At 55.9% G+C, this 15,289-nt stretch overlaps 1 protein-coding gene across 5 annotated transcripts in view; it reads left to right on the top strand.

Annotated features, from left to right (window-relative positions):
• Positions 1–15,069, top strand: part of RUBCN (rubicon autophagy regulator) — a 32,768-nt gene extending 17,699 nt beyond the window's left edge. For 2 of the 5 annotated variants that reach the window (XM_054834653.1, XM_054834649.1), the window contains exons 9-23: positions 354–398; positions 2,294–2,389; positions 2,567–2,682; positions 3,172–3,373; positions 3,744–3,845; positions 4,640–4,714; positions 7,383–7,443; positions 8,433–8,565; positions 8,924–9,069; positions 9,426–9,490; positions 10,069–10,307; positions 10,717–10,778; positions 10,960–11,113; positions 11,484–11,577; positions 12,482–15,069. In XM_054834653.1, the coding sequence (XP_054690628.1) occupies positions 354–398; positions 2,294–2,389; positions 2,567–2,682; positions 3,172–3,373; positions 3,744–3,845; positions 4,640–4,714; positions 7,383–7,443; positions 8,433–8,565; positions 8,924–9,069; positions 9,426–9,490; positions 10,069–10,307; positions 10,717–10,778; positions 10,960–11,113; positions 11,484–11,577; positions 12,482–12,645 (1,754 nt within the window). In that variant the 3' untranslated portion in view covers positions 12,646–15,069. The remainder of the gene's footprint in view (positions 1–353; positions 399–2,293; positions 2,390–2,566; positions 2,683–3,171; positions 3,374–3,743; positions 3,846–4,639; positions 4,715–7,382; positions 7,444–8,432; positions 8,566–8,923; positions 9,070–9,425; positions 9,491–10,068; positions 10,308–10,716; positions 10,779–10,959; positions 11,114–11,483; positions 11,578–12,481) is intronic. The other 3 variants (XM_054834650.1, XM_054834651.1, XM_054834652.1) reach the window with 3 other exon arrangements.
• Positions 15,070–15,289: the final 220 nt, after the last annotated feature.

Raw genomic sequence — 15,289 nt, 5'->3', positions numbered from 1 at the left:
GCTTTTACCAAAAACTTAGAAAATAGCAGTGATGCCATGGCATTAGCCGTCCTGCTTCCCCACTGGCCTTGCCTGGCTGGGGCATGGTGCCATGGCAGGGCACTGGGCTGGGGCTTGGGCTCATCCTACTGATAGGATGTCCTCCTACTGGTAACCTGCTGGGTCCTCCTGTGCTCTTGAGTGGGTGAATGCATGGTGGGGAGGAGTGGGATGTGAGGGGACAACCAGTTCATGGGAGTCTGCCCCAGCTATGCTGCCTTCATGGGAGAAGTGGAGGTGCTTGCTGAGTAGTAACCAGTCTGTCTCTGTTTTCTCTCCCTTAATGCTGCCCTCCTCCTCCTCTGTCTGCCCAGGAGGCCTCAGGGATATCACCATTATAATAGAAGATCCAGTGGCAGGTTTGGGAGCCCATATAACAGCCCTTCATTAGTGATCATTGCATCAAGTTCAGGATTTCCATCAACTCATTAGTGTCCATTTAGAAAACAACAAAAAAATTCTTTCTTCCTTGTGTCCCAGCTGGTGCTTTGAAGGGTGGCCAGGTTTATGCATGCAGCCTGACTGAAGATCCCAGCTTGGTTGTTGGGAGCATTGGACCAGGCCAAGAGCAGCGCCCGGCTCCCCTGCATGGCGTTAGGGAGCGCTGGCCACCGAGTCCCTGAGTTGCGTCCCCTGCCCTTCCCTCCATCCCACTGCTTCGGGAGCCAGGAGAGGTTTCATCTCTCACCTAGCAAATAAGGGCTGGCAGCTAAGCAGGCATGGACTTGAACATCTTATTTTTCCTTTCATTTAGTGGATCTGCGGCACAGGGAGGTTTGATGTTGGCTGAGTTCAGCCGCATCCCAGCCCAGCTGTGTTTGCACCCACAGCCAGGACTCTTCTGGGCTTGGGGCAGGTTTGCCCCCGAGCAGAGGTGCTGGGGTGCCATCATCCCTTTGTCCCACATGCAGGAAGAGCCAGCAGCTCAAAAAAATGGGCTGTTTTCTTTTGCATCCACTGAACAGTGGCAGCGGGTTTGTCAAGCTAACATCTGGGTGCTGAGGGCTCTGCAGCTGTGAAGGCTCCTTCCTGGAGGTGGTGGGTGTCCAAACAGACATGTCCAGCCCCGTGCCCTGCTCCAGCAGAAGGTGCTGAGCAGTGCCTCACTTAGCCTTCAGCAGTAGGCTCTGTTGTACGTGGCATCCCCCAGGCTGGTGATTATGAGGTGGTTTCCATGGTGATTTTCAGCAGGGTTGAGGTGGCTGTGGGAGACCCTGCCAGGCTACAGTGATTAGCTGTGAAAGCCTCCCACCCCAATGGGTCTCCTTTGTGACCCTGTTGGGTGGGTTGGTCCCAAGCCCCATCCTGGTGGCTGCTGCTTCATGGTCTTGGCAAGGAGATGCTGGTGTTGGTGGGCTTGGGAGCCTCCAGCCACATCAGGGAAGCTGGGGGCAAAGAGGAGTAAGAGGTGGAGAGAATGGGGTTGCCCTTCTGTTGTGCTCGGGATGTCAGCTGATGTCTGCCCCCCTGTCCACACCCATATGCTTCAGTCAGGGTGTTTTCAGTCTCCTTCAGCAGTCCTGTGTCACCCAGCCACTCTGTCTGGGCGCTCCCCAGGGCTGTGGCTCTCCGTAGAGCGCCAGCTGTTGTAGGTCTCTGGTCAGGCCAGCTCCGGGCAGTCCCCGCCAGCTCAGCCCAGCAGGGAGCTGCACCATGGTGCGTGTGTTGGGCAGAGCCCAGCCGAGAGCCTGTGCAGGTCACCTTGAGCACTACAGCCCAGGCTCTACGGTTATGCACACGGAACCCCGGCTTCTAGTTGAGCAACAGCGTGTCTTTCAGATGCCTCCTTTCACCATTGTCCAGGCTGCTTTGCAGGGCTGGGAGCCCCACAGATCCCTTGGCTGCTCAGGTTTCCCCTTGTCTCTCGTGGCCCTCTCTGCCTTGAGGGATAACTCTTCCCTTGGAGATGCTCCAGCAGGAAGAAGAGGCTGGCAGAGGTTCTTGCTGGAGGCTGTTGCATCCCACAGCTCTGCTAGGGGTTAAAGAGAGGAAGGCTCAGGACTTGACTGCTCTATGGCTCTTATGAGCTTCTCTCCTTCTTTCCCCTTCTCCCCTCCTGCCTGAAGTACGCCTTTAGCTTTGTCCCCTCCTGGGCTTGTCCTCAGCCGTGGCACAGAGCAGGAGGATGTCCCTCCTTGCTTCACTTCCATTTGTGCCTGCCTGTGTGTTGTTGAACTCCTTCCATTTCACCCTGTGCGCTGGGCTGGGCACATTGGGGATACTGATGTCTGGCTGGTGCTGCCTTCCCTTCCAGAGTCCCACGGCGATCCAGGCAGAGGGCAAGGGCTGGTCTCTGCTTCCACCCAGAGCAGCGAACTGAGCACACCCAGCTCCCTCTACATGGAGTACGGTGAGTGCAGCCAGCCTCAGCAGCGACACTCGCTCCTGGTCAGGCTTCTCCATCGGCTGCGGTGGCCTCAGCTGCTGGCACCTGCTTGTGAGATGCTGGTTGGGCACTGGCAGGGCTCGTTAGCATGAGGATTAGCAGCAGGTACCTCCCTCATACGTTTGTCTCTTGCTTTTCTAGATTCTGGCCAGTACCTGAGCTCGGGGGAAGGGATGTTCAGAAGACCCTTGGAAGGGCAGTCCCTCATCAGCTACCTCTCTGAGCAGGATTTCGGCAGCTGTGCAGACCTCGAGAAGGTGAGGGAGGCGGCAGCAGCCTGTGTGCGTTGGAGAACGTATCTTACTGCACGGTCCGTGATACTTCCCTCCATGGGGAAGATAATCCCATAGTATTTCCTGGTATAGAGCTGTGCACAGAACTTCAAGGTTGAGTTCCTCATTGATGTCTGGCAGCCAGGGTCTGCCCATCCAAAATATGCACAGCAGCTTTGCAACGTGTTAGGGCTCCTCATGCACGTGTGCTGACTCCCCAGAGTGGATGAGTTGCACATCCTCTTCATAGGATGCCCCTTGTGTTTTGTGAGTATTCTGGTGCTCAAGAAGCCTTTAGTTTCCTAGGTTCTCATAGAAGAGTCAGGTTTTGTGGGGTCAGCAGGGATTAAGGTCTTTCTACCACCTTCCATGAGTAATAAGCTCTTTCCTGTCACAGATGGGGAACAGAATTTTACCAGGTCTTCCTAGTTTCTCTGCAGTACAGCCTTGAATGCTTTTGCTCTTGCCTTTTAGGAGAATGCCCATTTCAGCATCTCAGAGTCCCTAATTGCTGCCATTGAGCTGATGAAATACAACATGATGAGCCGGCAGCTGGAGGAGGAGGAGGAAGACAGCGACAAAGAGATCCAGGAGCTTAAACAGAAGATTCGCATTCGACGCCAGCAGATCCGCACCAGACACCAGTTCCCTATCTGCCAGGAGATGGGCTCAGACAGTGGGTGATGTCTTTTGGGCTGATGAGCTAGTGGGATGTGGGTGTTCTGTCCGTTGCCTGTCCTTATAGCATCCTGCCATCCCGCCTGTTCATGGGAAACACTCATATTGCTCCCAAGGTGCTGCAGAGATCTGTGAGTCCCTGCTGCTGTTGAAGACCATAATGGGACTGACACTGTACGTTGATAACACTTGTGTGCTGCTGGCGCTGAGTTATGGAATGTAATTTCATTTTGCACCCATAGTGTTTTCCATCCTTGACCTCCATCCCTCCCTGCCCTGGCCATACCTGGCTGTCAACTTCTCCCTTAGCTGTCAGTGACCTTTCAGACCACTTCCACTGATGGTCTGGCTGTGTTGCATTTTCCCAGGTCTTGTGGCGACAGACAGCGGGTCCCAGTTCAGCTCCCACGGCTCCATGCGGTTCTCTGACTCTGGCTCTGCGGAGGATGTGGAGGAGTACGAGATCCGAGGTAGGAGGGAATGGCTGCGTTGGCTTCTTGCGTAGAGACAGATTTCTCCTTTCTGTGGTTGTGTTGAGGTCAGTGCCGCTGAAGAAGAGCATGTCCCTCTGGCCCTCAGGATGGCTTTTCCCAAATAAATGGCTGAATTCTGAGCATGAGCAGAGCAACCTGTTTCCCTCATGTGGTGGCATGACTTTACTTCAAAATCCTCTGTAACCCTCTAGCATTTGGTGCCTCTGGCTGGTAGGTGGTTTCCATTTCATTGTCTGGTCCACATAGCTGCTGTCACAGCTAGAGACAGATGGGAGAGCTGCCATCCTGCTCTCCTCCTCCCCAGGCAGAAGGACCCATAGCTCTGATCACTTCTCTCCTGGGTGGCAGTGGTGGGCACTGGTCGCATCCTGACCTGTAATATCTGTCGTCTCTGCTCCTGGCAGCTTGGGTGGCCGAGTTTATTGCCCACGGGAGACCTATCTGGGTCCCTGGCTGTCCTTTTCCTTCAGAGCCTGGTTCATCCTCCGTGGTGGATGACTTATTTCTTGGCAGTACCTCTGTCTCACTGACTTTAAAGAGGAGATGGAGCAGTCCAGTCTCCAGCTACAAATTTCTTGTCTCTTGACAGCAAAGCCCTCATTTCAGTCCCTGAGGGCTAGATTTTGGGCTCCATTTTGAAGCCCACGGAGGGGTATGTGAATTCAGTCCTGGGCTTCTCTCGTGTGAGTGCTGCTCTTCTATTATGCCCTTTCTCTTTGGCCTGGCTGAAGCACTGAAGTCAACTGTTTTGTCATCACCATGTTATACAGATGGTAACGATGGATCTAACCTGATTCAAATGTCCAAGAACGGCCTCTCAGTGTCAATGGCTTCCTTGTTCTCAGGTAGTACCCCGCAGTGCTCCCCTGCGGCATGCATGTGTTTGTGTGCAAGGTGTGTGTGTGTGCACGTGCACACTTCTCAGAAATCTGCCTGATTTGGGAACTGTCACCAGTATCATCCAGACATCAGCAAGAAAAGCTGTGGCAGGATGAGATGTTGTGGAGAGCAGAGAGGAGGGAGAGGAGCTCTGCCGTGGGCTCCCTCCTCCAGGGCATTTTGCCATGCAGTATTTTGGATATACCAAACGTGCTTGCCGTGGTGAAGACCTGTCTTGCCTGGGGTAGGGCTCGGCAGGGCAATGGCACAGCTTTGTAGCTCTGTAGCTGCTGAAGGCTGAGCCTGGGCTGGATGAGAGCAGAGTCCTCTGTGGTGTGGGACCAGGTCTCCAACGCACATGCCTTGGGGAGCATTATTCTGCTTGACTTGGAGAAGAATCCTTCCACAAAAAAGCCCAGAGAGAAAAGTAGTGCGAGCAGACAGGGCACAGGCAGTTTGTTCACGCTGAAGGCCCTGGGCACTGGGATCACGCGCAGCCAGGTCTTGCTTAGTGTTTTTATTGTTTATGGTATTTCTGGTCTGCTGGCTGCATTTAAATAACCTTCACGTGCTCCCTGTTTGCTTTAGCAAGGGAGCAGCCTATGTGGGCTGCTGCTGATCTCTCCTGTCAGGCATTCGGCGCCAGCAGGTTGCTCCTGCCGGAGCTGCTGGTGCTCAGAGCTTCCTCGTCAGCCCTGCTGTGTCTGGCGTTTAATCCAGGGGGGCTCATCCTGGCCTGAAGCTGGCATGCAGGGGCTAGGGTGATGTCCTTTAGCTTTGGGGGCTGTTCATGAGCCTCTTGGGGACTGTCCCACGTGGTGAAAGCATTGGCAGCAGAGATGTTTTGGGCAGCTAACTGGAGGCTTTTGGAGAGTGTCTGCAGTTAAGGTTGGGAAGCAAGTGGTGGCCAGATCCCAGTGCTAGCCCCCGCAGGAGCCTGGGGTCAGATTTGGCTCCCTCTGCCATCCCTGAGACGATGGCAGTGCCTGAGCGTGCCAGCTCTGCGTCCCTGTAATGCTTGACCCACACTGTGCTGCGTGTGCCGCGCTGTTTGCTCGTGTTCATCGTAGCCTGGGACCATGCAGCACCTTCCTGCGCAGAGCTGAAGGCACCAGAGCAGGGCGGGTATGTCTGGCCGGTGCCCTACGTGGTCGGGAGGCTGTTTGCCTGAATTCCCTGTTTTCTGCAGCTAGAAGTCTGTTCGCATGATGTAGGTATGTGGATTCCTTAGCATTAGGATGCTTTCCTGTGGTTGTTTCTAGCAATGGATGTCAAACAAGGAGGGTCAAACACCAATGCTGAACTCCACTAGCGTGAGGCTGTAAATGTATGGGCAGGACTGGGACTTGCTCCCCTCGCTGCCCGGGCAGCCCTGCTCTCCCCGGGGGAGCCGACGGCTCGGGGGGTGGCTCTCTCTGCTCAGCCGGGCTCCGATTCCCTGGGCCTTGGTGTGTGGTTGGTGCCTGGCCAGGATCAGATGGGCTCTGTGCAGGTCCACATAGCCAACCCACTCAGGATGGAGGAGCAGGGACCCCGAGCTGTGCCTCCCCTAGCCAGGCACTGGGCCGCCGGGCTGGGGGAGCTGCAAGCTTGTGTTTGGGGGTGGTGTGGTCACTGCAGATCCTGTTCCTAGAGCTCCCCAGAGGTACAAAAGAGATCTGCTGGACTGAAGGTTATGGCATTGGCCTCTTCTGTCCTGACCTGTAGTACTTTCCCCTCACGTGCCTGCCTTCCTGTTTCTGGGAGTCTGTAACGAAGCAGGGTTTCTGCCTGCTTCTGCCCAGCTTGTACTGCTGGAAGAGTCTCCTGTCCCAGGGTCCTTCTGCCATTCAGATGAATTCCCTGTTAGGGTTTAGCAGAGAAACCTGTTGGGGTGAAAGAAAGAGATGACTGATGAAGGTACCACTGGGTGCTGCCTGGGACCTGAAGCTGGCACTGAGGAGGGATGCCGGGCAGCCCAGGGCTGTTGGAGAGCTGATAGAGGGGTGGGGTAGAGCAGGACCCCAGTGTCCTGCACCTTATCTTGGAGCCTTCCATCCTTGGGAGATGGGTCTGTGGCCTCTGCAGAAGGCTGGCCCCTGTGGCTGCTGACCTGCTCTCTGCATGGATGCTGACGTGTCTCTGGAGTGCTGGGCTTAGGCTGCCAGCCCCCGCTGCGCAGTCGCTGACAGCTGTGGCATGGCCACCGTCTGATCTTACAGGTTGTGGTCAAGTAGAGAGAAGGGCTCTGCATCCCATTGCTAATCCCCTGCAGCATCTGTACTGCATGTAGAGAGCTACTAAACCTTCTTGCTAACCTTGCTGTCCTGCCCTCCTAGCTCCTGCGTGCGTACTGTTTCAGACCATGTCTCCGCTAGGACTTGGTGTGTGACCTGTACCAGCAGCCACTTGTCTCCCCCAAACCCCAGGCTCACTGTTTTCACAGCATCCCACCATGTCCTTCCCTTGTAACCCCGACAGGCGACTGATTAGACTGCACCTCTCCTTGCTGCTCCGTGCCACTGGTAGAAGTGGATGCTGTAGTTCACGTGCTTTTGAACAGCTTGTTGAGTTTTACAGTGAAGCTTTGGTTTGAAATGAGTGTATCCCCCTGCCCCACCTCATCTGCTCCACCTTGTCTGTTTTGTGATTCAGATGCAGACATCAAGAGGAACCCAGACTCCAGCAGGAAATCCTTTCTCTCCTCGGAGTCCATGTACGTCTTCGACTCGTGGCGAGACATCTTGGTACCAAGTTCCCCTTCCTGCCCAACTCTGCTCTTCCAGATGCATCAGCTGCAGTTTTGCACTGGAGTGGACATCCCTCCAGCTGGGTCCTAGTCTTAAATTTGGGAAGCAGCACCTGGGATGATCGGGATCATTCACTTGTTACATGAGCATGAGGTAGATATGGTGTGGACTGGTGTCAGGAGAGATCCCCATACCTCCTAGTAGGTAAGAGGCTGAGGAGAGGACCTGGCATGTCCTGGAGCATCCGGACTGGCTGCTGGCTTGCTGCTGGCTCTCAGCCTCCCCTGCCTCCCCCCTGTCAGCTGGGATGACAGCCTGTTAGACTACGTGGTGCTGCCACCTTCTACCCAACCCTCACTGCTGTGCTGTGACCCAGAGGTGGAACCGCTGGCACACAGTGATGCTCACAAACTTTCTGTGCAGTGCAGCAACAGCTTAAACATGAAGTACTCAGTCCTTTCCTGGTACTGCCCTGAGGTGGAGAGGCAGGGGCTGTGGGGATGTGAATCACAACCTGTTTTAAGCACAGCTGCTGTGTTAACGCTCTGAAAACAAAACCGCTTTGGGATGTGGGGACCCCTCTGCTCGTTGGGTGAGATACAAAGGTGTGTAGCTTCTTGAGTAGATTCGTACTGGGAGAGCAGTTACTTCTGGCTTGTACAGACACTGGCTTTCACTTTGCAGCTTCCCCTGCAAACAGGCGCAGCTTTCATTAGGTAAGATATGTTTTGCTTGCCTTCCTAAACAGTCGTTGTTGTGCCATTAGCCAGCTTTGCTTGGGCGCAGCTGCAAAGACAGAAATCAATAATTACCAATTTTAAGCCCATGTAGCAGTGCAGATATAAGGTACCAGAGTTGAACGGAGCATTTTGGGGTTGAGCTAGGACCAGAATCAAGGGTTGTGAGGAGGGCACAGCTGTGAGACCTGGTACTAACCAATCCCTTCGCTGTCTAGATCCCACTCCTTCCTCAATTCCAACTCGGCAGAGGCTGTGGCCATGGGCTTGCTGAAGCAGTTTGAGGGCATGCAGCTCCCAGCTGCCTCTGAATTGGAGTGGCTGGTCCCTGAGCACGACGTGCCACAGAAGGTAGGGGTGTGAGTCCCCGGTCATCGATTGCATTTGATCACTCTTCCCTGAACCCCTGACTTCAGCCCACTACCCAGGGGCTTTGCTAGTCCCGGTGATCCCTTTGTGGAGCTGGAAGAGCAGGTTCGGGCTCCAGAGATGGGTGCAGCTGAGAGGGGCTTTGCCACTGGAGCCTCCTACACCAGGGTGCCCGGATCCCTGGGGACATCCCTTCTCCAGCTCCCATTCAGCTGGAGCAGCAGATTGGTGCCTGGCAGTTTTCCAGAGGGCTGCAGTTGCAGGTTTCTGGCAAGGCAGCCAGGTGCATTGCCTTTGTGGTACCAGGCAGGGATCTGACCCTCTTGCCTGCCTCTCCCAGCTCCTGCCCATCCCTGACTCTCTGCCCATCTCTCCTGATGATGGACAACATGCCGACATCTACAAGCTGAGGATTCGGGTGCGCGGAAACCTGGAGTGGGCCCCACCGCGACCACAGATCATCTTCAATGTTCACCCAGCCCCAACGTAAGGACCTGTGCGGCCGAGGGCTCTCCAGGGACCTGCCCTTTCCAACCCTTTTCCATCAACACCAAGGTTGATAATCCTCTCCTTCTCACTTGGCTGCCAGGGCTTCCCTGCCCTGAGCCTGGCAAATCCATGGTGGTCACCACCAGCAGCCGGTGCTGTGAGATGTGCCTGCGGTCGATGCCGTTGGTGTGCACCAGAGCACAACAGGGCTTTTTCCCTTGGCTTTGCTGTCCACGTTTAAGTGGCACTGCACGTGGCCATCTCTGCCATCCAGCCCTGTGCCAGTGCCTGTTCTCTGGTGCCAGGTGCCGTCAGGGCTGGACTCACACAAGTCGTCTTCTGTCTCTGGGCAGGAGGAAGGTGGCCGTGGCCAAGCAGAATTACCGGTGTGCAGGCTGTGGCATCCGGACTGATCCTGGTGAGTGCTGGCACCCTGACCTGTAGCAGGAACGTGGGGAAGAACTGGCGAACAAGTGGGAAGATGCAGACTGGGTGGGTGGTGGCAGAGCTCAGCACAAGGTCACTGGGGAAATGGTGCGCTGCCTTTGTCAGCTTTGCCGGCACATCGATGTGTACCACCTGCAGAGGAGTCTCCTTCCCCAGAAGGTCACGGGGCTGGTGGAGGCAAAGAGCAGCCAGCCTGCCCTTCAGAGGGCATTTCAGATGTTGACTCTTCTACGGCAAAGTCATCTGTTGGGCTCCTAAAGCTCTTGGCAGGTTCTACTGCGGGTACAGCTGCAGAGCTCTTTGACCAGCCATCCTTCCTGAATGTGTAGGTAGATGTGGCTGCACAGGACCAGACTGTGGTCCCAAAGGCTTTTGCAGTTGGCAGGGGTGCTTGCAGATGCCGGTATTGAGCAGTCTGGGGCTGGAGGAGGTACTGACAAGGCAGACTGCCTTGCTTGTTGGAAATGCTGAGCAGTGTTGGGAGTCCAATGTGTGGTTGGGCAGAGCCTGTGCCTCGGCTGACCTCCCTGTCTGCCTGGGTTTGGCCAGATTACATCAAGCGGCTGCGGTACTGTGAGTACCTGGGGAAGTATTTCTGCCAGTGCTGCCATGAGAACGCCCAGACGGTCATCCCCAGCCGCATCCTGCGCAAGTGGGACTTCAGCAAGTACTACGTGAGCAACTTCTCCAAAGACCTGCTGAGCAAGATCTGGAGTGACCCGCTCTTCAACGTGCAGGATATCAATCCTGCCCTGTACCGGAAAGTGAAGTCTCTCAACCAAGTGTGGGTAAGACCTGTTCCATGCTTTCCTGAGTTTGGGTGAGGTGGGTGGCTGCCAATTGTAAACCACATTCCAGGGAAGCTGGGGAGAAGCGGATATTTCAGTTTTTGAGGCTGAAATGCCCAGCACCCTGGGTTTCCATTCACATTTTGTTCTTTGTCCAGTAACGTAGAAGTTTCAGAAGGAAAATTCAGAAGGAATTTTTGCCTAGCATCCAGCTGGGCTTTGGTTTATCTCCTGGAGCATGTGACGATGATTGTGCTTGCTTTGCCCTGCATGGTATAAACACTTTGGTAGCAGGGGAGCAGCAGCTGAGGAGCAGCGGTCGTTTCACCAGCGCAGGAAACGGGGCAGACCTGCTTGGCCAAGGACTGTGCTCTGTTTACTGATTCTCGTGTTCCCCCTTCCTCTCCAGCTGCTGCGAATCCAGCTTTTTCACATGAAGAACATGTTTAAGACCTGCCGGCTAGCTAAAGAGTGAGTCCCAGGCTGTGAAGTGAAGCTGTTTTGCTGTCCTGGATCTGTCCCATGGCAATTTGCACTGAGGAATGAGCAACGGGGGGAGAGGGCAGTGGAGGGGGAGAGAAAGAAGCAGCAGTGGAGAGAGGGGGCTTAGTGGAGTCGCTTTGCTCTGAGCTCTGGTTTCTCTGTCCTGCAGCCTCCTAGACTCCTTTGATGCGGTGCCTGGCCACTTGACGGAGGATTTGCACCTCTACTCGCTGAGTGACCTCAGTGCCACGAAGAAGGGGGACTTGGTGCCTCGCCTGACAGAGCTCCTGAAGGCAGGCAGCCTGCACGTTGGGAAGTGCATGGTAAGGCCCCCTTGCCTGCCTCCTGCACGGCTCCACACCCTCGGGAGCACCCTGTGCAGGCTTTGCTGCATAGATAACCGATGGGGGGGCCTTTGACATGCAAGGCAGCCACCAAATTAACTGATTCAATGCTAGCTGCTCTTGCCTGCTCTACAGAGCTGCTAACCAGAACGTGCAGGATGTTTCTTACCCCATTTTGGCTCTCCCCCACCGCTGACACCTCGCTGTGCTCCGTGCTGGGGAAGGGCTGTCCCACATGGTTAGAGCCAGGCACCGTGTCCTGCTGTCTTGCTCTGCTCTACCTCGTGCCCAGCTTGCCAGGGAGATGAGGAGGATTTAGATGCTTTTTTCTCACCCTTCCTCCTTCTAGCTGTGCCAAGCCAAAGGCTTCATCTGCGAGTTCTGCCAGAATGAGAGCGACATCATCTTCCCCTTTGAGCTCAACAAGTGCAGGACATGTGAAGGTGAGATGCTGGGGAGAAACAGGGAGGGGACAGACCCTGGGCCAGCAACATCTGCCTCTTCAGTTTTGAGTGGCATTTGTGCTAGCAAGAGGTACAGAGCCAGAGCCAGCCAGACCAGAGTGCCCCTGTGCATGGCCGGTGACTCTGCACCGTGTTATCACAGCAGCAGATCAGCATTATAACAGTGTTTGGCCAGAGCTGCTGGCATGGTGGAGCATGTGGGTCCCATCCTGACCACGCTGTGTGCTGCCTGCCCCCGTGGCAGCAGGCATTCAGGTTGTGATTGCAGCAAGTGGGTGTTTGGGAGCCCTGGCTTCCCTTCTGCTGTGGTTACGGGACAGGCTGCAGCCTGCACACAGCTCCCCTGCCCCTGCTTGGATGGCTGGAGCTGAACTTGTGGAGCAGAGAGCCTAAAGGCTTTGTTTCTGTGCCCTTCCTGCCTGCCAAGAAATCTTTGGGCCCCTTCAAGAGTCATCCTCAATAATGTCCAGTACTAATGGCCAAGTAGAGTTTGTCCCTGCAGCTTGGGACCAACCTCTGAACTGGCTTGAAATGTTTCCTGACAACATGCAAGTCTTGGTTTGGCAGGTGTGGTGCCAGAGAAAACTCAGGGCAGACACTGTTTCCTTGGACAATCAGCGAAGTTTGGGGAGGTACCTCGTGCGGAGCAGGATACCTCCTGCCTGTGCTCCCAAAGGGGAGCTGCAGGGACCCTGCAGCATGACTTTTTTCTGTTTCCAGAATGGTGCTGGACTCCCGCTTCTGGTGCTTGTTCTGCCATGGCTTTGCTTTGAAATGTCCTCCTGGACAAGCCTGGAGCATCCCTCTCTGGGGTGCAGAGTGCCAGGCGGTCTGTGTCAACACCCTGCCAGCCCTCAGCCATGCTCTCCCCCTCTCCCCACAGAGTGCAAAGCCTGCTACCACAAATCCTGCTTCAAGTCCACCCGCTGTCCCCGCTGCGAGCGGCTCCAAGCCCGGAGAGAGCTGCTGGCCAAGCAGAACATGGAGTCCTACGTCTCGGACTACGAAGATGAGCTGGAGCAGCCGGAGGCGGTGGCAGCCACATGAGCACGTTGCAGCGGAGGAGCAGATTGTGGGTTTATTTATGTGCGTGGCCTTTGTCACCAGAGACTGAGCCACACGGACTGGAGATGAGGAGGACCATCAGAAGGCCTGGAGCGCTGTCTCGAGGGATCTGTTTTCCCCTGTGCAGTAGTGCTGGGCTGGGGAGAAGGGTCATCTTCCATCATCTGGGTCTGCTCCAGGTACCGCTCGCACTCCCCGATGCCTTTGCTTGGGGAAAGGCGGTTGCTCCCGCCTGTCCTGCAGGCAGAACAGGGGCCTTTTCCAAGCAGTTGCTCATGCTGGACCAGGCAGGGCTGTGCTGCCGTCCCCGTGCCCTCCCCAGCAGGGTCCCGCAGGGGGTCGGCACTTTCTGCTCACCAGCTGGATACTAAGAAACTCTGGCCGCGTCTGCTCCTCGGAGGGGAAAAATCAGCCGAGTCCTCCAATCCCCTGTCCTGCTGCTGGGCATTGTGTGCATGGAGGGAGGGTGGGGGTTTGGGGTTGGTTGTACATTTAACAGCTCCCTTTCTCAAATCTGGCTTGGGACACTGCCAGAGGGCAGTTGCTCTCATTCCGGGATCAGAGCAGAGGAGGTGGCAGTGGTGAAAATGCCAGATTTCTGCCTCACCTCTCTCTGTGCGGTGTGTGCTGGGCTGCTTTCCCTGCCCTGCCACCGCAGCCTGTGCTGCCGAGGGGCATTGCCCCTGGAGCAGCCGCACAAGGGGACCGGTGCTGCTGGCCTTTTGGCAGAGGCACATCCTCATGGCTGGAGGATGCGGTAAGCAAGGCTTCCAATCCTGCTTCCTTCTCATGCTGCCTGTCTCTCCTCCCAGAGGGACATGTCCTCCTCTAAGGGTGACATGGGACCTCACTCTGGTGGCACCAGGACCTGCCTTGGTGTCCATCTGCCATCTGCCTGAGACCCACGGGGATGTGGGTGAAGGCTCAGCCCTCCAGCTGCATCCCCCCAAGCCTCTGTCTCAGTTTGTTCTTTTAGGTTGGTTGTTGTTTTTTTTTAATCTGCTGGATTTGGTTTTATTTTTTTAATGTGGTTGTTTGTATTTTTAACTGTGTGTTCCCCCCAAGGAGGTGCTGCTTGAAATCCCTGTTTAGGGGGCATGCGATCTGCTTGGGACTCACCAGTATAAAACCTCCAGGGCTGTCCTGCTCCTGGTTCTTCACCCCTGGAGTGAGCTGGCATTTGCCAGGTGTCCCCTTTTCCCAGCAGATCTGCTGCTCCTCTTGGGAGAGGGGTCCCTGAACTAGGCAGAGCCTCCAGGCTTCCCGGCTGTGGTGCAGCAGGGTGGCCGGGCAGCCTGCTCACAACAGGGGGTACACAGGGGAGAAGGGTTTGGCACTGGGGTGCTGCAAAGGGTCAGTCCCTTGCAGATGCAGAGCTGGCATGCCACAACTGATGGCTCCATGGGGTTGGACCCTGTGGTACAGAGTGAGCTAGCAGTCAGTTGAGGAGGTGCCTCTGCATCACAGGAGGATGCTTAAGCCCATGGCATGGGTGGGATGTGAGGTGTGGCCTGTGTACGTGCAAGAAGGGTGCTGAGGGACCGGGGAGCAATATGCTGGCAGAAGGTGCCATGAGGCAATGGCTCTCGCAGTGCGTGCCCTGGCTCGAGGCTGGGATGTGACCCCTCGTGGGCTGTCCCTGCGGGCTGTGGCAGGGTTCCAGGGCGGAGGCTGGGACCAGGACGGGTGGCTGCAGGGCTTGGCCAGGGAGGGTGGCTGAGAGCCTCGCTGCTGGGGGCCAGGCTGCTGCATGGCAGCATCTCTCCCCTGCTCTGCAGCATCCTGACAAAGCCATGTCTAGCCCAGGAAAGGGGGTTCAGGTCCCCACCTGCTCCCCTGGGGTTTTGCCTCCTCTTGTCTTGCTCCTGCTTGTTTTCCCCAGGGGAGCAGCTGCTCTCCCGCTTGCTCTCCAGCTCTGCAAGCCCTGGGGCTGCCAGACGCTGGTCTGCCTTGGTCTTGCCTGACCCCAAGCTGAGCCCTCCTGCTGCTGCCCGGAGCTGGCACCCCCTTCCCCAGAGCTGCCTCAGCAGCACACCTCCATCCACCCTGTTTTGTTTGAAGCACTTTAATGTCATGGGACAGCAGCTGAGAGGTTGCCCACGTCCCTTTCTAGAAGCACTGACTACGTTTAGAGAAGAGGAAAGGGATTTTGGTTTATTTGTGGTTTCCACCCTCCACCATGGACTTTGTCTGGAAGCAGTGGGACTTGCAAACCCAGCGGAGGTCTCCAGGGCAGGGTTGTGCCCAGCACTGACTGCTACAAATAACACTGGAACTGGCCAAGGCAGCGAGCTCTTTGTAAGGGAGAGCAGGGGGCTGCCCTGGCCCTAAACTGGAGCCTTCCCCACAGGACTATTGCACAGCGTAGCAACAAAAATGCCGTCCCTAATAAACTAAATTAATGAGGGTCCTGGCTGTGTTGTGGCATTGTTTCAGGTGGGGTAATGGTGGGTGTCCCCACCTCGGGGTCGGTGCTGCAGTGCCCTTTGGGACAGGGAGGGAGCAGGATGTGCCAGCTGATGGCAGGGGACAACGGGGGGGACAGCTTGTGCAACTGGTGATGCATAGCCAGATGTCACTGGGAGGGGGTTATTGTCACCACCCCTTGACTGCTCCATCTGGTTCC

The sequence above is a fragment of the Grus americana genome, chromosome 9, assembly GCF_028858705.1.
Source record: "Grus americana isolate bGruAme1 chromosome 9, bGruAme1.mat, whole genome shotgun sequence".
Taxonomy (NCBI): domain Eukaryota; kingdom Metazoa; phylum Chordata; class Aves; order Gruiformes; family Gruidae; genus Grus; species Grus americana.
This window is presented reverse-complemented; position numbering and strand designations above follow the sequence as displayed.